At 35.0% G+C, this 21,750-nt stretch overlaps 2 protein-coding genes across 2 annotated transcripts; both read left to right on the top strand.

Moving 5' to 3' along the window:
* Positions 1-4,131: 4,131 nt before the first annotated feature.
* LOC144431407 (uncharacterized) lies at positions 4,132-8,680 on the top strand. The gene is made up of 11 exons (XM_078119509.1): positions 4,132-4,255; positions 4,350-4,545; positions 4,798-4,978; positions 5,166-5,336; positions 5,521-5,681; positions 5,755-5,965; positions 6,335-6,459; positions 7,087-7,291; positions 7,427-7,733; positions 8,014-8,324; positions 8,494-8,680. The coding sequence occupies exons 1-11, from the start codon at positions 4,172-4,174 to the stop codon at positions 8,552-8,554; spliced, it is 2,013 nt and encodes a 670-aa protein (XP_077975635.1). The 5' UTR covers positions 4,132-4,171; the 3' UTR covers positions 8,555-8,680.
* Positions 8,681-16,262: 7,582 nt separating this feature from the next.
* Positions 16,263-20,782, top strand: LOC144431368 (uncharacterized). Its single transcript, XM_078119412.1, has 11 exons — positions 16,263-16,361; positions 16,456-16,651; positions 16,904-17,084; positions 17,272-17,442; positions 17,627-17,787; positions 17,861-18,071; positions 18,441-18,565; positions 19,193-19,397; positions 19,533-19,839; positions 20,117-20,427; positions 20,597-20,782. The coding sequence occupies exons 1-11, from the start codon at positions 16,278-16,280 to the stop codon at positions 20,655-20,657; spliced, it is 2,013 nt and encodes a 670-aa protein (XP_077975538.1). The 5' UTR covers positions 16,263-16,277; the 3' UTR covers positions 20,658-20,782.
* The last annotated feature ends 968 nt before the right edge of the window (positions 20,783-21,750 follow it).

The following is a 21,750-nucleotide window of genomic DNA, read 5'->3' as shown; positions in this document are numbered from 1 at the left end:
CTTCTGGAGCACCTATTAATATGTATTCAGACAATATTTTGTAACCAATGATAATGATAAATAATCATGTGCTTCATGCTTGCTCCTCTTTACCATGGTCTCGGGAATGACTGATAATTGTATATTGCATGTATACTATGTTTTCTTCTCTTTACTTTTAACCTAATGAAATGAGAAAAGGGTTTCTATGCATTAGACTCACGGCGTTTCCGTAAAATTACAAATCCTCAAAACACAATTTGATTTTACATTGAAGGATTTATTCAAGTATGGATTTGCCCAATACATTTTTGGGGCTCCCGAAGTATGCGAACCAAGATGGCGGACATCGGAATGTAATATGTGTACTAGGTTAAGGTTAGGCCATAATTTTAGGTATAAATACTACGGGAGGCTCTCTGATAATAGGACTAAAATAAGGAAAATTGGAAAAAAATTATCGCCTAACCCTAACCTGTTACCCGTGTTACGTTTCGATGTCCGCCATCTTGGTTCGCATACTTCGGGAGCACCACATTTTTTAATAATAAACCGCATTATTTAAGTTCAGTGGATCGCGAGTTAGGCATGTTATAGGTCCCCCGATAGCAGGTATTTATAAAGCATTTCCTGAGCTATCAAAAATACCAAAAATAGCTAAATTTTCAAATTTGTCTAGCTAATTACACAAGTATATCGTCACGCTAATAACCGAATCGCGTAAGTCATTTTTAGCAGTTTTGAGAAAAACGTGAAAAACTTCCTAATGATATTGTCATGCCATTCAGAGTCAATAATTTGCCAAAGTTCAATTTTTTGATCGTAGCCGGATTTAAGTTAATTTGTATGACGCAGTCATGTGACGTCATAATGGTGCACTGTGACTTAGGCAGAAATGTGTCAATGACTTGGAGACACACGCAATTTTGCAACTTGACTATATGTACCAGTACTGAAAACCAAACTATATAGAATAAAACAGCAATGTACCCTTATATAAAAGCCAACCAAGGTGAATTGGACTCAGACAGTGAATATCACAAGTGCACGCCTTCCTATACTGTAGTATAAATTGAAATTTATAAGCGCTAAGCTAGAATCTGAGATGCAAAAACTCGAAAATCATTTGCCGAGGTTATTTTGCCTCTGTGACGTCATAGTCCTGCGTTATCAATGATAATTCATTATGACGAAACAATTGAACAAATTTGCATATCATACAAAATCTCTATTTTTATGGGTTTCGGAATTCTTAAAACAAAATCTGACTTAACAGACAGGTGCGCAGCATTACATAAATACCTATTTTATGAAAAACTCAAAACCGCCAAAAAATGACTTACGCAATTCGGGTATTAGCGTGACGATATTATAATATATCTCTACTTAATGTTCCCATACATCAATGTTCTCAAAATTAAAAAATATAGGTCAAGTTATTTTTGTCCACGTTATGTTAGACTACTCTGTTCAATAAACTTTCTTGTCTTTTCTACCTTTTCATATATTTTGTTAAAACCAAGTTTGTCAGTTTTTACATATTTCACACAAATTTCTTACACGCTCCTTCACAAATTCCTCTTCATTTTCAATTTCTTTCCAAATCCACTTTAAATGCAGATGCTGACCACGTAGTAGGAGTTAACAAGATCTGCATCGGGAATGAATTACACGCTTATAACGGAAACACCAAAAGCGAACTAGACTTATGATAGCTCATTGGAAAAAAATGTACATATTGGTGTTTTTGCTGATGACTTTTGTTTTGAGGATAATATTTGTTGTTGAGCAAATTTTTTGTCGGGAACTAATATGCCGATCGTTTTCGAATTAAGTCTTTCAAATATGGCTGAAGCCTGGGTATCACTTTCATATTCTTTATTGAAATTTGTTATGAGTTTCATGGTGCACGATATTTTACGAAATATTTTGCTTTTTATTTTAACTAAAGGGGAACACTTTTTATTTCGTATTACTCGACCGACTCCGTATTGTTTGTCCGGCGATCTCTACTAACTTGGTGCTTCCAAATCTACCGTACTGGTACTCATGATTGGTATTTGTCTCCATATATTTGAGTATTGCTCTCCTGTTTTATTGACATCTGAACCTCCTCTGATTTGGTAAATTTGAGTTTCCTATTCTTGTCGGAAACAGTTTGATTAAGTAAGAAGTATCAAATACAAAGAAGTATCAGATGTTTCTAGATTTTGCACTCTTTGCTAGTTTATCCTGGCAATACAAATCGATACTCAGATTGTCAGTGATTATTAGTCGTCTAAAAAAAATTTACAAAGAATTTTTCACATCAGTACCATAATAGTAACACGATAATCGGAAAAATATGTTTTGTTCATATAATAAAAAATGTAAGTTGGTCTGTGTGACAAAATGCGTATTCATTTGGCGTTTCTTTGACAACCGTGTTTCCCCGAAAATAAGACGTAGTCTGAATTATATCGTTAATCAGGGGGAAAAATTTCACAATCGCAACAATGATAGAATTGAATGAAATAAAGTGAAATAATTTCGCGTTAAATTTCAAGTAAAAGTAATCAAAAATTTCTCTCTTAAGATTACAAGATTTTTTGAATAACCTTTTTTGGTAGACTAATTAAATAGAACGAGACTGTTAAACTGTGGGCAGTTAAATATTTTGAATCTGAATGATGATTATAAATGTGTACCCCAGCTGGTAATTGCTTTATTTATTTTTGCCATGGTGAAGTATAGACAGTATTTTTCTGAGTCCGGGGTCAAGGGAATTTCCATAGATAAATTAGATAAATAATTAGATAAAGATAGATAAATATCAATGTACTCTACAGAATATATTATTGATGAGAAAAAGTTCCTAATGTTCCTATGCATTGAAAGGATGCAAAAAGTAAACGGAGTTTTAAACGGCTCATGGCTGTGGGATATATGGATTTTTAAATATATATACGTCACATGTACGTACAGAACATTTATGTAGCCATGGCTATGTACACATAAAACATTCGTGAAACCTTTTAAATGATGATATTAAGTATAATAAATTCACAAACGACATATTCGACATATTCACCATATCTAGTTCATATCTGGATAGAGATTTATAATATATAACGAAATGAAGAGTCTTGAAATCTATATATATCTATATATATAAATCTACACAATCATTATTTGATTCCCAGATACTGTTTGTCACGGGCTACCTTAGATTCTATACCTCACTTTTGGTCTCTTGAATTGCTATATTATAACTCTTTTTTGAGACTTACTGTGAATCTGATTGTCATATCAGGTATTTTATGTATTTATTGCGTTATTTTTGTTTTGCTTATGTTTATTTGTTGTGTTGTTTTTATATGGACCACAGCGGTCTGGAGTAATAAACGAACGAATTGAACGATTTGAATATATCTATATCATTAGCTTCATGGTTTTTCGGCATGATATTCTGTGTATATTCAAATAACGAGATGCCAAGAATGAACAATTACAATGCAACGAAACAGTTGGATTCAAAACACACCGCATCACTTCAAAATGTGATGTTCTGAAGTTGCTTAGATACCACATACATAATTTAGATAAACGGCGCCAGGTCTGGGATCTAATCCTACACTTCGATGTCTTGTAATTACTATCCAGCATTAGTATGACATAATGATACTGATTTAAATCTCTCAACGCTATATCGAAGCATTAATCCATAGGTGCAAAATACACGGATTCGTGCTATAAAATGTTTTTTATGTCTTCCTCGGATTTTTGTTTGAATTCGAAAACAGCATAGTTAAAACAAAAATTGTAACAGGATAAGTTTCATTGAACACATTGAAAACTGATAATGTAAAAAGTAAGGAATCGAGAACGGGTTGTAAAAACAAGAAGATGAAATCACCATGCAAAATGTATTAAGCCTACTTCTGAATCTTATCTGCTGATTTAATATTGCAAGTTTGAACTGCAAATGGATTATCTTTCCCGTGTCTCGAGTTATCAAAACTTGATCGTTCAACAAAACTGCACTGGGAAAGCCTCATAATATATACACATATCGAAATTACGGAATCCATAAGTTTATTCGAGTAGGATGATTATGCATGTTTTGAACGACAAAATAGCAACCAGGAGTGTTTTATCGGCGCCAGTACGGTTCAAGATATTCTGTTTCGGGGTATAAATAGGCCACGGAAACATGAATCGAATCAGTCTCAACTCGAAGAACTTCGAAACAAGACACAAAATGAGGATCCTGATCTTACTTCTGGCTTGCCTGGCGGTAAGTCTATTTTACTATATCTATTTGAATTCGAATTTGGTAAAATCTTTGCTCTACAGTCTATAATATCACGCAACCTATTTTCTTTATACAGATTGCCAACGCAGCCTCCTATGTTCAACATCCATGTGGTTACACTAAATATTCCATCAGGAGATTCTACGTCTTCCCTACTTCGGCATGTCTCAAGTTTCGTGTTCATTTTTCCACCTCCTGGTTCACTACCAAATATTATTCTTCCGTGATGAGTTCTTATCCTGGAACTAAATGTGGAACAGATGATTTTCAAGGTAATAATTATTCATTTCTTCAAGACATTAATACCTTTGCATTTCAGAACGATAGATTTCTCTTTTCTCGTTTTTATTAAAAAGTTCTCTCTGTTCGCCACTCTCTTCTTTTTAAAATCTCACTCATATTCTTTTCATTGTTTCTCTCTTCCCTTCCTTCTTTTTTTTCTCTCTCTCAGATTTGTTGCCTTCCATTACCTCCATCGATTTTCAATGTAACTTCATTTCTATTTTACTTTCTCAAAAACACAGAAATGACCAAAATCGAATTCAAGACCAATCTTGAGAAGAAGCTGAAGTCAAAGGCAGATGCAATATTGAAGGAGATGAACGAACATTACGATACTTGGCTTGTTGATTTCAACTTGAGAATGGAGAGTTGCAAGACTAAATTTGCCGATAGAGTCAATGAATATACAATAGAATTTATGAAGTATTTTTTATGTTAATTTTCTTTCATACATCGGTTCAGTGCAATAATACTAAAATTAAAATCGAAACTAAGAAATGGAATTAAATTTTTTTTTTATTCTAAAAGCCAAGTCTTGTTGGCATCGAAAATTTCTTAACGTCTAATTCTATTCAGGAAACTATTTATTTTTCGGTATTTATATATATAGATACGTCCCTGAGGAGCGCAGAGCAGCTGTTTCGGAGAAAAAGGATAAAGCTGTATCCACATTCACAGCAAAAATTGACAAAATGGCTTCTATCACCGCTATTAAATACAAATATGCAATTCAGAAGAGACACAACAAGTTGATTGCTTTCCATGGAAGGATCGTCAATGCGTAAGCTCGATTATTTAACGCTTTTTTTAAGTAACTTTACTGATACAACGTAATGTTTTCTGTAATATATTGAGAAAATTTCCACTTCTGTATGTTCTGCTAATTTAAACAACAATAAAAATTCATTTAAAAACAACAAAGGTAAAATCACGTGAAATAACTTTTCCTTCATATATTAAACCAGAGCACTAAAATGCTTCCAAACTCGATCTGAGAAAATTGCTCAATTCAAGAAGGCACTTACCGGACGGATCAAAGAGTATTTTGCTCATTTCAAGAAAGTTATGAGTAAACTCAACGAGAAAAAGGTTAAAGTTTATCGCTGTCTTTTATATAAGATGCATGGTGAGTTAACATTATTAACGCTACGTTTCGCTAACATTTTACATTATTTTTAACAATATTTTTGATTTTTTAGGATCAAAAACCTGGGAAAAAGAAATTGTCGACGCTGTTGTGAATGAATATAAAACCAAATTATCAAACAAACTTGATGTCACTTTTAATTCCTACGCGGACAAAATTAACGGTTTCAAAGATGTGATAGTTCAAAGATATGCATGCTCTTATCAATGCACAACATACACTGGATGCTTGAACTTTTTCAAGAAGAAGTATTATAATTCATGGTAAAACTTGTCAATGTTTTAAAGAATATTTAATGCCAATTTGAAACACTTTTCTGGTTAGTTTGATAGGAAAATTTATTAAAGTTGACTCACAATTTTTGTCTGCTGATCAACTAGCAGAATTTTAGCAAAATAAACACAAACTCAAGCTTCATTAGTATTTAATATTAGTATTGCAATATTAAGTATACTAGGAGTATAATTTCCCTGACAGCTAGTCTAAGAGCTTAGTGGTTCTTTGCGAAAAATTTCCGATTTCCCACTTTCAAGCAATACCTTGTAAGTATGCTTTGGCAAATTACTTGTGAGAAAAGTAAAAAGAGTTTTATTCAAAGTCGAAGACTTATTAAAAACAATATTTCATTTCAGCAAAAAACTTGGAACATGGTGGACTTTCCGATACACGAAGAAAATTAGTTGCTTCAAGTTTGCTAATTATAGATATTATGCCTGGAAGAAGCCTGAATTCAAGAAATTGAAAACTTGCGATATCGGTATTTATTGAAAATTTAATTTTAGATTTAGATATCTTAAGCACACTAAAATTCTATAGTCAAATGCAATACTTTTCTTCGTGTTAGCTATGCAATTCAAACCAGAGCTGTAGAGTCGGAGAACATTAACAATCGACTCCGAATCTGAGTTGAAAAAGTTGACTCCGGCTCCGAATACTCGGGGAATCAGATTTTGAGGCTAAAAGCTTTGGCGTATGCAATCATTCTTTAATAAATTGCCAGGAACGCTCAGCCATAATGAACATAACTTTTTTAAATTACTGTACAAAATTTTAATTTCTTTCGTTCTTACGAAACGTCTGAAATTCGGGCTTCGGAGAATTCAAATTTCGACTCTGACTCCAAATCTTGAATCCAGAAAGTTTGAAAATTCGATTCCAGCTTCGACTCCAACAAACACATACCAAATACCGACACAGACTCCTCACACAGACACAGACACCGACTCCTCAGCCTTGGTCTTGAGTTAGTCCATCTATCGTCTATGATTCTATGTGCTCTGAAGATACAAAGCATAATCTATGACACACAGACACAGACACCGACTCAGCCTTGGTCTTAAGTTATCAAGCATACTCATTCTAACAAAATCTTATTTCGTCACAGAAACTGTGAACAAATCTTCCGCCGAATTCGAGTTCGATCTTTCCAAGAAAGTAAAAACCGCAGTCAGCGTTGCGAAGGAAGCATACAAGGCATGGGAATTGAAATGGACGGGACTTCATAAGAAATATTATGAAGAATATCAAACGATTGTTACAAAGAGACATAAGTGGTTGATCAAGGCTTTGGAAGCAACATACTACGTCAGGTATAAAGTTTCAAAACTCGGGCAATGTACTACAAATTTGACTTATCACCTGAATATTTCTGTTTTTTTTTCGCTTTCCGTTGGGGTATTTCGACCGAATGGTAAAAGCCTAATAATACTATTTACTACTTTTAGGCAAGGACGCCTCTGCAAGATGGCATTATGTAAAATCGAATCATACACAATGAAACTGGCAAGTCAGAAAACTAAAGCTCTCAAATGTTACGAAAAAATGTTGGCCGATCGATTGAATACTTCGGGAAAGGTTTACGTCAAAAGGATAGAAAAATACGAAAACAATTTGAAAAAGTTGGCTGAAAAAATAACTGCTCGTTATCAAGCTTGCCTCAACACAAGAACGAAGAAAATTGAGAAACATACTCAGAATTTGAATGAGAAGAAAGACAAATTGAGAGAAGCTTTGAAGAATGGTCTGGCCAAGGTGATTATATAATTGAGACTAAAAATTAAGATAACTAATCAATGTGACGGAGTTCTGAAATTTTAACTCAATCTTGTAGTCACTCATTTATACGAATTTCAACAGTTTCAAAAATAGTTAAACAAATTATTGTATCAAAAACATGAATCGGATTATTTCAAGGAAAAAGGCAAAACAAAATATCAGTACAAAAATCCCGACTTTCCTATATGGTTATGCTGCAACCTTTAAGTTCTCCTGAATTTACTCAATTTATCGAAAAACATTGTCTTACATCCAGGTTTCTAAAATGAAGAATAATCAATACAAAAAGATGTTGGCTTTCTACTTTGGTGAAGAGTTTGAAGGAGCTGTATCTGATCTCTTCGGTGCATACAAAAGCAAGGTCAACAGTCAATATCTCGCAATTCTCGATGAGTTCGACCAATACTGGAATGATATGATTCCAAAACTTGAACAACATTACGCCTGTGGATACAAATGCAATTATGCTGTCAAGTTTACTCTTCCTGTTATGAATTGCTCGTCGTTCCAGTGGAGGATTGTTTATCCAACCACATGCAGCTATAAGTTCAGTCTGAAATATTACAGGTGAGATACTTTTTAGTTCAATTTAAAATATCATAGCGAAGCAAACAAACCAGCAAGCTACTGTCAAGCGATGGCCAGTGTGATCTATACTTCAACATACCTGGTCGGACTGTCGAGGCATAAGTAATTAAAATAACAACTAGTAATTAATTCTTACACATATTTTCAGGCATTACTATGGATACGTTCTCAAGCAGAACAAAAGTGGATGTTACATTTGGAGCAAGTAATTTGCCAGCGACGGCTAATAACGACGACACATCGAAATTTTAGAAAATCATAGTCTAAACTAGAATACTAGAAACTTAGTTTTGGTGATTGGAAATAAATGTTGTCGCATATTACATGTGTTTTGTTAGTATTGGGTAAATGTGGGTACAGTATTACGATTGAATTTTTTATATTTCCAACGCAATGCCACCGACAAGATAAAGTTATCTCAGATATCAGAAATTTTAATTAACCGTTCGATATTGCTTCGTGATTTATAATGCGGGAGGTTAATATTTTATACAAAATGTCAATCGAGGTATCATCACGTACATAAAATGCAATAAGATGAAATATTCCCATGGTTTATCAGAAATAGTTTTATGTGGCGTTTCAATATTGCGAAAAGTCAGTGGCGGCGCGTGGTCATTTTGACAACCGGGGCAAGCTACTGCGGGACCAAGTCACCCCCATCTACGGGGACAGGATGAGCGCTATAAGTTCTCCCATCATTTTATGAGTATAAAAACCTTTCCATCGGTAACAACCAATCGGCAAAAGCGACCATTTTTAACGATAAGAAAGTGTCCTCAAAACCGGTCCAAGTCAAGGGATTAATAAATATAGACATAGTTTATTTTGAAACCTCTTTCAAAAGGAAAGGCCTTTTCCCAGATAAATACAATGACATATTAACAGAAACTTCGGGAAAGACAGACAAAACCTAAAATAAGGTTTAAAACGTTACTATGAGGAAAGGAAAGGTAATGCAAAGATAAGGACATGCGTCGCTCACTCATAGATATATATGCTGCTAGACTTCTACTGCTTGAACATATATGCAACACGCCGCGGTTTCTTGGAAGCAAAATGCTCAATAACGCGCTGATTAAAGTCATGCATCCCAGAAATAACGTCTCTGTGAATGGATAAAACAGCCAAGGAATTTAATCTATCTTGCTTCATTGTGTTTCTGAGATACGTTTTAATACGCTTCAGCGTGCTGAATGTTCGCTCTGCGTCGGCGGAAGAAATAGGCGTCGTCAAAATGATGTCCAGAAATTTTGCAGACGCCGCAAAGGTAGTTACTAGAGTGTTATCTATGAGGAACCCATAGAGCGCGCAAGTTGATGTGATGTTCAAAAAAATTTGATTGGTGTATATACATCGCAATTCATTTTCCAATTTACCCACGTTTATCATGGGGTAAAATTTGGAGACAGTAGCCAACAAATGGATGGGAAATTGACGTGCAAATTTTGAAAATTTTTTTGGGGTTCATCAAAGAGAACGCGGCAAGGTGTTCAGTGCGCAGACGATCGCCTATTTGATTCACCAGAATGTCACAGCATTCCTTTGCAGACAAAATCAAACGCTGCGTTGTTTGCCCGCGGCGTAAAGAAGCACTCCATGTGTCGTCGTATTTTATTGTTTCCCGGATACGAGGTACAGCATCGCAGAAGTCTGAAATACACGACTGCACAGACGCTCCATCCATTAGCCTTGACTGCAATGCGCCGTATAATACATCCACGTGATAGAATATTGTGGAGAAAAAAGTGAAAAAAAATGAAAACTCACCATCTTCTAGCAGACGCTTTAGACCTACCGCCTACCTCACAGAGCGTTCGTCCCAAACCGGAGAGCTCTGAATGCCATTGAAACACTCAATGAGCTCAGACCTAATTTCGGACACGCCCTGCACCACGCGTGATCGCAAGTTCCAACGTGTTGGTGCACAAGCTGGGAGACGGCGGCTACATATCTGGCGAAGGAGGTCAGAGCGCTTCGGCGAAACGGAAAAAAATGAAGAAAACCCCGAAACATTTGCAAAAAATATACGGACGAGAGGGGTATCAAGACACATATTTTTAATAACGAGGTTAAATTGGTGTGCATAACAATGTAAAAAATGCGCATGAGGAAAATCTTCTTTTATATAAACTTGAACACCATGTTTCGACCCACTCATGACTGCCGCGCCGTCATAAGTTTGAGCTATCAATTTAGCGGTAGCAAAAAGTAGGCAATAAAAACAAAAAAGTTCATTTTTGTCCTCGCTGTAACACAACCATTCGTGTTTTTTATACCAAGTTTCTGCGCAGAATGTACGCCGACGCTTTCCTCCGTCATGGGATTGTTCCAGTGAACAATTTTTTGGTTAATAAGGCCCAAGACGTTGTACCTCTAATTTTTGTTCCAGCGGCAGCTGCGAAAACGGAGTGCGAAGTAGTGCATCAACCTTATTCATTATGAGGTCTAAGGCTAAGAAATGCGAAGCCGGAAAGAAGTGAGGAGCTCAAAAGGAATGTGGAAAATCGAAAGCAAATGGACTAAAGGTCTCTAACTGATTCAAATAGCGAAACAAGCGACACAAACGAAGGCGAGGAAACTATCAACTCTTCAAGCAACCAACGAACGAGAAGGAATGCGTGAATATGTCAACACGTTGTTGTAAGAAACGTCGGCATTGTGTCGTCATAATTTCGGGGCTAGCCCCGATGATTTGGTAAAAGAAACAGAAAACAAACGAGACAAACGCGGCGAGTGGAAGATAAAAGAGAGAATACGATATACAATGAGCAACCGGGGCAAAATCGGCGTCGCCCCGTCGACGTTCGGCGAAGGCTTTGCGAGCGAAAAATGAACCATGTCGGGAGAATATGGTTAGTGTAGACAGTCTGTGCAACCGATATTGAGGTATTTTTCGAATATTTTTTATTATACCGAAAAAACAACCGGGGCATTGCCCCGGTTGGCCCTATTGACGCGCCGCCACTGCGAAAAGTATTCTAAATTTGGCAGCTTTTACATGCACCCGAATGACGGGTTAACTATTGCCTTCGACTTAACGGCCGCGGCTCGCCCCTCCCTCCCCCTTTAGATAATGTGGATAACATAATATTGAAACTTTATCTCGATTACCGTGTGCCGATTAAATCCTGTTGGAGTGAATTTGAACGCAATCCCGCACTGTCCTTGTGGCGATGTGTCCTCTCATTTTTTGAATATGGTGGCTAGTCATTAGGGTTGGGTATTTCGACTCGAATAAACAATTCAAATCGCCACCAACTTGTTACCCACAGCTCATCGATACATTGAAAACTATTAGAATAATTTATTTTTCCGCAATTCGAAAATTAAAATATCATAAATAATTTAAGTTCCGCCATTCATTATAAATTCTAAGATATGAAAGCAATAACATAAAACGATTTTTAGTGCTTATTTTCCAATTTGAATTCCTAACCTTTATCATTATATTGGTAATGCACCCACCTCCTCATTTTATGTATTTAATATGATAACGGGAACACAGCCACGAATACCATCAGGGACGCAGGTTGATAAGTTGCCTTGATTTCCACAGAAAGTTACCATTTTGTATAAATTAGCTTACTGTAGGCATTTATTAAAACTAAACATGAATTGAAGAAGTGTTCATTTAGAGTTTCATTTTGTTATTAGCAGATATTATGTCGAAGTATGCGTACCAAGATGGCGCACAACCTGAAAATAGTATGTGTGTGTACCTGTTGGGATTCAGGTAGTGCGACATCTTGGTGCGCTTACTTCTGGAGCACCTATTAATATGTATTCAGACAATATTTTGTAACCAATGATAATGATAAATAATCATGTGCTTCATGCTTGCTCCTCTTTACCATGGTCTCGGGAATGACTGATAATTGTATATTGCATGTATACTATGTTTTCTTCTCTTTACTTTTAACCTAATGAAATGAGAAAAGGGTTTCTATGCATTAGACTCACGGCGTTTCCGTAAAATTACAAATCCTCAAAACACAATTTGATTTTACATTGAAGGATTTATTCAAGTATGGATTTGCCCAATACATTTTTGGGGCTCCCGAAGTATGCGAACCAAGATGGCGGACATCGGAATGTAATATGTGTACTAGGTTAAGGTTAGGCCATAATTTTAGGTATAAATACTACGGGAGGCTCTCTGATAATAGGACTAAAATAAGGAAAATTGGAAAAAAATTATCGCCTAACCCTAACCTGTTACCCGTGTTACGTTTCGATGTCCGCCATCTTGGTTCGCATACTTCGGGAGCACCACATTTTTTAATAATAAACCGCATTATTTAAGTTCAGTGGATCGCGAGTTAGGCATGTTATAGGTCCCCCGATAGCAGGTATTTATAAAGCATTTCCTGAGCTATCAAAAATACCAAAAATAGCTAAATTTTCAAATTTGTCTAGCTAATTACACAAGTATATCGTCACGCTAATAACCGAATCGCGTAAGTCATTTTTAGCAGTTTTGAGAAAAACGTGAAAAACTTCCTAATGATATTGTCATGCCATTGAGAGTCAATAATTTGCCAAAGTTCAATTTTTTGATCGTAGTCGGATTTAAGTTAATTTGTATGACGCAGTCATGTGACGTCATAATGGTGCACTGTGACTTAGGCAGAAATGTGTCAATGACTTGGAGACACACGCAATTTTGCAACTTGACTATATGTACCAGTACTGAAAACCAAACTATATAGAATAAAACAGCAATGTACCCTTATATAAAAGCCAACCAAGGTGAATTGGACTCAGACAGTGAATATCACAAGTGCACGCCTTCCTATACTGTAGTATAAATTGAAATTTATAAGCGCTAAGCTAGAATCTGAGATGCAAAAACTCGAAAATCATTTGCCGAGGTTATTTTGCCTCTGTGACGTCATAGTCCTGCGTTATCAATGATAATTCATTATGACGAAACAATTGAACAAATTTGCATATCATACAAAATCTCTATTTTTATGGGTTTCGGAATTCTTAAAACAAAATCTGACTTAACAGACAGGTGCGCAGCATTACATAAATACCTATTTTATGAAAAACTCAAAACCGCCAAAAAATGACTTACGCAATTCGGGTATTAGCGTGACGATATTATAATATATCTCTACTTAATGTTCCCATACATCAATGTTCTCAAAATTAAAAAATATAGGTCAAGTTATTTTTGTCCACGTTATGTTAGACTACTCTGTTCAATAAACTTTCTTGTCTTTTCTACCTTTTCATATATTTTGTTAAAACCAAGTTTGTCAGTTTTTACATATTTCACACAAATTTCTTACACGCTCCTTCACAAATTCCTCTTCATTTTCAATTTCTTTCCAAATCCACTTTAAATGCAGATGCTGACCACGTAGTAGGAGTTAACAAGATCTGCATCGGGAATGAATTACACGCTTATAACGGAAACACCAAAAGCGAACTAGGCTTATGATAGCTTATTGGAAACGAAATGTACATATTGGTGTTTTTGCTGATGACTTTTGTTTTGGGGATAATATTTTTTGTTGAGCAAATTTTTTGTCGGGAACTAATATGCCGATCGTTTTCGAATTAAGTCTTTCAAATATGGCTGAAGCCTGGGTATCACTTTCATATTCTTTATTGAAATTTGTTATGAGTTTCATGGTGCACGATATTTTACGAAATATTTTGCTTTTTATTTTAACTAAAGGGGAACACTTTTTATTTCGTATTACTCGACCGACTCCGTATTGTTTGTCCGGCGATCTCTACTAACTTGGTGCTTCCAAATCTACCGTACTGGTACTCTTGATTGGTATTTGTCTCCATATATTTGAGTATTGCTCTCCTGTTTTATTGACATCTTAACCTCCTCTGATTTGGTAAATCTGAGTTTCCTATTCTTGTCGGAAACAGTTTGATTAAGTAAGAAGTATCAAATACAAAGAAGTATCAGATGTTTCCTGATTTTTCCCTCTTTGCTAGTTTATCCTGGCAATACAAATCGATACTCAGATTGTCAGTTATTATTAGTCGTCTAAAAAAAATTTACAAAGAATTTTTCACATCAGTACCATAATAGTAACACGATAATCGGAAAAATATGTTTTGGTCATATAATAAATAATGTAAGTTGGTCTGTGTGACAAAATGCGTATTCATTTGGCGTTTCTTTGACAACCGTGTTTCCCCGAAAATAAGACCTATTCTGAATTATATCGTTAATTAAGGGAAAAATTTCACAATCGCAACAATGATAGAATTGAATGAAATAAAGTGAAATAATTTCGCGTTAAATTTCAAGTAAAAGTAATCAAAAATTTCTCTCTTAAGATTACAAGATTTTTTGAATAACCTTTTTTGGTAGACTAATTAAATAGAACGAGACTGTTAAACTGTGGGCAGTTAAATATTTTGAATCTGAATGATGATTATAAATGTGTACCCCAGCTGGTAATTGCTTTATTTATTTTTGCCATGGTGAAGTATAGACAGTATTTTTCTGAGTCCGGGGTCAAGGGAATTTCCATAGATAAATTAGATAAATAAGTAGATAAAGATAGATAAATATCAATGTACTCTACAGAATATATTATTGATGAGAAAAAGTTTCTAATGTTCCTATGCATTGAAAGGATGCAAAAAGTAAACGGAGTTTTAAACGGCGCATGGCTGTGGGATATATGGATTTTTAAATATATATACGTCACATGTACGTACAGAACATTTATGTAGCCATGGCTATGTACACATAAAACATTCGTGAAACCTTTTAAATGATGATATTAAGTATAATAAATTCACAAACGACATATTCGACATATTCACCATATCTAGTTCATATCTGGATAGAGATTTATAATATATAACGAAATGAAGAGTCTTGAAATCTATATATATCTATATATATAAATCTATACAATCATTATTTGATTCCCAGATACTGTTTGTCACGGGCTACCTTAGATTCTATACCTCACTTTTGGTCTCTTGAATTGCTATATTATAACTCTTTTTTGAGACTTACTGTGAATCTGATTGTCATATCAGGTATTTTATGTATTTATTGCGTTATTTTTGTTTTGCTTATGTTTATTTGTTGTGTTGTTTTTATATGGACCACAGCGGTCTGGAGTAATAAACGAACGAATTGAACGAATTGAATATATCTATATCATTAGCTTCATGGTTTTTCGGCATGATATTCTGTGTATATTCAAATAACGAGATGCCAAGAATGAACAATTACAATGCAACGAAACAGTTGGATTCAAAACACACCGCATCACTTCAAAATGTGATGTTCTGAAGTTGCTTAGATACCACATACATAATTTAGATAAACGGCGCCAGGTCTGGGATCTAATCCTACACTTCGATGTCTTGTAATTACTATCCAGCATTAGTATGACATAATGATACTGATTTAAATCTCTCAACGCTATATCGAAGCATTAATCCATAGGTGCAAAATACACGGATTCGTGCTATAAAATGTTTTTTATGTCTTCCTCGGATTTTTGTTTGAATTCGAAAACAGCATAGTTAAAACAAAAATTGTAACAGGATAAGTTTCATTGAACACATTGAAAACTGATAATGTAAAAAGTAAGGAATCGAGAACGGGTTGTAAAAACAAGAAGATGAAATCACCATGCAAAATGTATTAAGCCTACTTCTGAATCTTATCTGCTGATTTAATATTGCAAGTTTGAACTGCAAATGGATTATCTTTCCCGTGTCTCGAGTTATCAAAACTTGATCGTTCAACAAAACTGCACTGGGAAAGCCTCATAATATATACACATATCGAAATTACGGAATCCATAAGTTTATTCGAGTAGGATGATTATGCATGTTTTGAACGACAAAATAGCAACCAGGAGTGTTTTATCGGCGCCAGTACGGTTCAAGATATTCTGTTTCGGGGTATAAATAGGCCACGGAAACATGAATCGAATCAGTCTCAACTCGAAGAACTTCGAAACAAGACACAAAATGAGGATCCTGATCTTACTTCTGGCTTGCCTGGCGGTAAGTCTATTTTACTATATCTATTTGAATTCGAATTTGATAAAATCTTTGCTCTACAGTCTATAATATCACGCAACCTATTTTCTTTATACAGATTGCCAACGCAGCCTCCTATGTTCAACATCCATGTGGTTACACTAAATATTCCATCAGGAGATTCTACGTCTTCCCTACTTCGGCATGTCTCAAGTTTCGTGTTCATTTTTCCACCTCCTGGTTCACTACCAAATATTATTCTTCCGTGATGAGTTCTTATCCTGGAACTAAATGTGGAACAGATGATTTTCAAGGTAATAATTATTCATTTCTTCAAGACATTAATACCTTTGCATTTCAGAACGATAGATTTCTCTTTTCTCGTTTTTATTAAAAAGTTCTCTCTGTTCGCCACTCTCTTCTTTTTAAAATCTCACTCATATTCTTTTCATTGTTTCTCTCTTCCCTTCCTTCTTTTTTTTCTCTCTCTCAGATTTGTTGCCTTCCATTACCTCCATCGATTTTCAATGTAACTTCATTTCTATTTTACTTTCTCAAAAACACAGAAATGACCAAAATCGAATTCAAGACCAATCTTGAGAAGAAGCTGAAGTCAAAGGCAGATGCAATATTGAAGGAGATGAACGAACATTACGATACTTGGCTTGTTGATTTCAACTTGAGAATGGAGAGTTGCAAGACTAAATTTGCCGATAGAGTCAATGAATATACAATAGAATTTATGAAGTATTTTTTATGTTAATTTTCTTTCATACATCGGTTCAGTGCAATAATACTAAAATTAAAATCGAAACTAAGAAATGGAATTAAATTTTTTTTTTATTCTAAAAGCCAAGTCTTGTTGGCATCGAAAATTTCTTAACGTCTAATTCTATTCAGGAAACTATTTATTTTTCGGTATTTATATATATAGATACGTCCCTGAGGAGCGCAGAGCAGCTGTTTCGGAGAAAAAGGATAAAGCTGTATCCACATTCACAGCAAAAATTGACAAAATGGCTTCTATCACCGCTATTAAATACAAATATGCAATTCAGAAGAGACACAACAAGTTGATTGCTTTCCATGGAAGGATCGTCAATGCGTAAGCTCGATTATTTAACGCTTTTTTTAAGTAACTTTACTGATACAACGTAATGTTTTCTGTAATATATTGAGAAAATTTCCACTTCTGTATGTTCTGCTAATTTAAACAACAATAAAAATTCATTTAAAAACAACAAAGGTAAAATCACGTGAAATAACTTTTCCTTCATATATTAAACCAGAGCACTAAAATGCTTCCAAACTCGATCTGAGAAAATTGCTCAATTCAAGAAGGCACTTACCGGACGGATCAAAGAGTATTTTGCTCATTTCAAGAAAGTTATGAGTAAACTCAACGAGAAAAAGGTTAAAGTTTATCGCTGTCTTTTATATAAGATGCATGGTGAGTTAACATTATTAACGCTACGTTTCGCTAACATTTTACATTATTTTTAACAATATTTTTGATTTTTTAGGATCAAAAACCTGGGAAAAAGAAATTGTCGACGCTGTTGTGAATGAATATAAAACCAAATTATCAAACAAACTTGATGTCACTTTTAATTCCTACGCGGACAAAATTAACGGTTTCAAAGATGTGATAGTTCAAAGATATGCATGCTCTTATCAATGCACAACATACACTGGATGCTTGAACTTTTTCAAGAAGAAGTATTATAATTCATGGTAAAACTTGTCAATGTTTTAAAGAATATTTAATGCCAATTTGAAACACTTTTCTGGTTAGTTTGATAGGAAAATTTATTAAAGTTGACTCACAATTTTTGTCTGCTGATCAACTAGCAGAATTTTAGCAAAATAAACACAAACTCAAGCTTCATTAGTATTTAATATTAGTATTGCAATATTAAGTATACTAGGAGTATAATTTCCCTGACAGCTAGTCTAAGAGCTTAGTGGTTCTTTGCGAAAAATTTCCGATTTCCCACTTTCAAGCAATACCTTGTAAGTATGCTTTGGCAAATTACTTGTGAGAAAAGTAAAAAGAGTTTTATTCAAAGTCGAAGACTTATTAAAAACAATATTTCATTTCAGCAAAAAACTTGGAACATGGTGGACTTTCCGATACACGAAGAAAATTAGTTGCTTCAAGTTTGCTAATTATAGATATTATGCCTGGAAGAAGCCTGAATTCAAGAAATTGAAAACTTGCGATATCGGTATTTATTGAAAATTTAATTTTAGATTTAGATATCTTAAGCACACTAAAATTCTATAGTCAAATGCAATACTTTTCTTCGTGTTAGCTATGCAATTCAAACCAGAGCTGTAGAGTCGGAGAACATTAACAATCGACTCCGAATCTGAGTTGAAAAAGTTGACTCCGGCTCCGAATACTCGGGGAATCAGATTTTGAGGCTAAAAGCTTTGGCGTATGCAATCATTCTTTAATAAATTGCCAGGAACGCTCAGCCATAATGAACATAACTTTTTTAAATTACTGTACAAAATTTTAATTTCTTTCGTTCTTACGAAACGTCTGAAATTCGGGCTTCGGAGAATTCAAATTTCGACTCTGACTCCAAATCTTGAATCCAGAAAGTTTGAAAATTCGATTCCAGCTTCGACTCCAACAAACACATACCAAATACCGACACAGACTCCTCACGCAGACACAGACACCGACTCCTCAGCCTTGGTCTTGAGTTAGTCCATCTATCGTCTATGATTCTATGTGCTCTGAAGATACAAAGCATAATCTATGACACACAGACACAGACACCGACTCAGCCTTGGTCTTAAGTTATCAAGCATACTCATTCTAACAAAATCTTATTTCGTCACAGAAACTGTGAACAAATCTTCCGCCGAATTCGAGTTCGATCTTTCCAAGAAAGTAAAAACCGCAGTCAGCGTTGCGAAGGAAGCATACAAGGCATGGGAATTGAAATGGACGGGACTTCATAAGAAATATTATGAAGAATATCAAACGATTGTTACAAAGAGACATAAGTGGTTGATCAAGGCTTTGGAAGCAACATACTACGTCAGGTATAAAGTTTCAAAACTCGGGCAATGTACTACAAATTTGACTTATCACCTGAATATTTCTGTTTTTTTTTCGCTTTCCGTTGGGGTATTTCGACCGAATGGTAAAAGCCTAATAATACTATTTACTACTTTTAGGCAAGGACGCCTCTGCAAGATGGCATTATGTAAAATCGAATCATACACAATGAAACTGGCAAGTCAGAAAACTAAAGCTCTCAAATGTTACGAAAAAATGTTGGCCGATCGATTGAATACTTCGGGAAAGGTTTACGTCAAAAGGATAGAAAAATACGAAAACAATTTGAAAAAGTTGGCTGAAAAAATAACTGCTCATTATCAAGCTTGCCTCAACACAAGAACGAAGAAAATTGAGAAACATACTCAGAATTTGAATGAGAAGAAAGACAAATTGAGAGAAGCTTTGAAGAATGGTCTGGCCAAGGTGATTATATAATTGAGACTAAAAATTAAGATAACTAATCAATGTGACGGAGTTCTGAAATTTTAACTCAATCTTGTAGTCACTCATTTATACGAACAACAGTTTCAAAAATAGTTAAACAAATTATTGTATCAAAAACATGAATCGGATTATTTCAAGGAAAAAGGCAAAACAAAATATCAGTACAAAAATCCCGACTTTCCTATATGGTTATGCTGCAACCTTTAAGTTCTCCTGAATTTACTCAATTTATCGAAAAACATTGTCTTACATCCAGGTTTCTAAAATGAAGAATAATCAATACAAAAAGATGTTGGCTTTCTACTTTGGTGAAGAGTTTGAAGGAGCTGTATCTGATCTCTTCGGTGCATACAAAAGCAAGGTCAACAGTCAATATCTCGCAATTCTCGATGAGTTCGACCAATACTGGAATGATATGATTCCAAAACTTGAACAACATTACGCCTGTGGATACAAATGCAATTATGCTGTCAAGTTTACTCTTCCTGTTATGAATTGCTCGTCGTTCCAGTGGAGGATTGTTTATCCAACCACATGCAGCTATAAGTTCAGTCTGAAATATTACAGGTGAGATACTTTTTAGTTCAATTTAAAATATCATAGCGAAGCAAACAAACCAGCAAGCTACTGTCAAGCGATGGCCAGTGTGATCTATACTTCAACATACCTGGTCGGACTGTCGAGGCATAAGTAATTAAAATAACAACTAGTAATTAATTCTTACACATATTTTCAGGCATTACTATGGATACGTTCTCAAGCAGAACAAAAGTGGATGTTACATTTGGAGCAAGTAATTTGCCAGCGACGGCTAATAACGACGACACATCGAAATTTTAGAAAATCATAGTCTAAACTAGAATACTAGAAACTTAGTTTTGGTGATTGGAAATAAATGTTGTCGCATATTACATGTGTTTTGTTAGTATTGGGTAAATGTGGGTACAGTATTACGATTGAATTTTTTATATTTCCAACGCAATGCCACCGACAAGATAAAGTTATCTCAGATATCAGAAATTTTAATTAACCGTTCGATATTGCTTCGTGATTTATAATGCGGGAGGTTAATATTTTATACAAAATGTCAATCGAGGTATCATCACGTACAATAAAATGCAATAAGATGAAATATTCCCATGGTTTATCAGAAATAGTTTTATGTGGCGTTTCAATATTGCGAAAAGTCAGTGGCGGCGCGTGGTCATTTTGACAACCGGGGCAAGCTACTGCGGGACCAAGTCACCCCCATCTACGGGGACAGGATGAGCGCTATAAGTTCTCCCATCATTTTATGAGTATAAAAACCTTTCCATCGGTAACAACCAATCGGCAAAAGCGACCATTTTTAACGATAAGAAAGTGTCCTCAAAACCGGTCCAAGTCAAGGGATTAATAAATATAGACATAGTTTATTTTGAAACCTCTTTCAAAAGGAAAGGCCTTTTCCCAGATAAATACAATGACATATTAACAGAAACTTCGGGAAAGACAGACAAAACCTAAAATAAGGTTTAAAACGTTACTATGAGGAAAGGAAAGGTAATGCAAAGATAAGGACATGCGTCGCTCACTCATAGATATATATGCTGCTAGACTTCTACTGCTTGAACATATATGCAACACGCCGCGGTTTCTTGGAAGCAAAATGCTCAATAACGCGCTGATTAAAGTCATGCATCCCAGAAATAACGTCTCTGTGAATGGATAAAACAGCCAAGGAATTTAATCTATCTTGCTTCATTGTGTTTCTGAGATACGTTTTAATACGCTTCAGCGTGCTGAATGTTCGCTCTGCGTCGGCGGAAGAAATAGGCGTCGTCAAAATGATGTCCAGAAATTTTGCAGACGCCGCAAAGGTAGTTACTAGAGTGTTATCTATGAGGAACC

Source organism: Styela clava, chromosome 13, assembly GCF_964204865.1.
Source record: "Styela clava chromosome 13, kaStyClav1.hap1.2, whole genome shotgun sequence".
Classification (NCBI taxonomy): Eukaryota; Metazoa; Chordata; class Ascidiacea; order Stolidobranchia; family Styelidae; genus Styela; species Styela clava.
The sequence above is the reverse complement of the archived record's forward strand: the minus strand, read 5'-3'. Positions and strand labels throughout refer to the sequence as shown.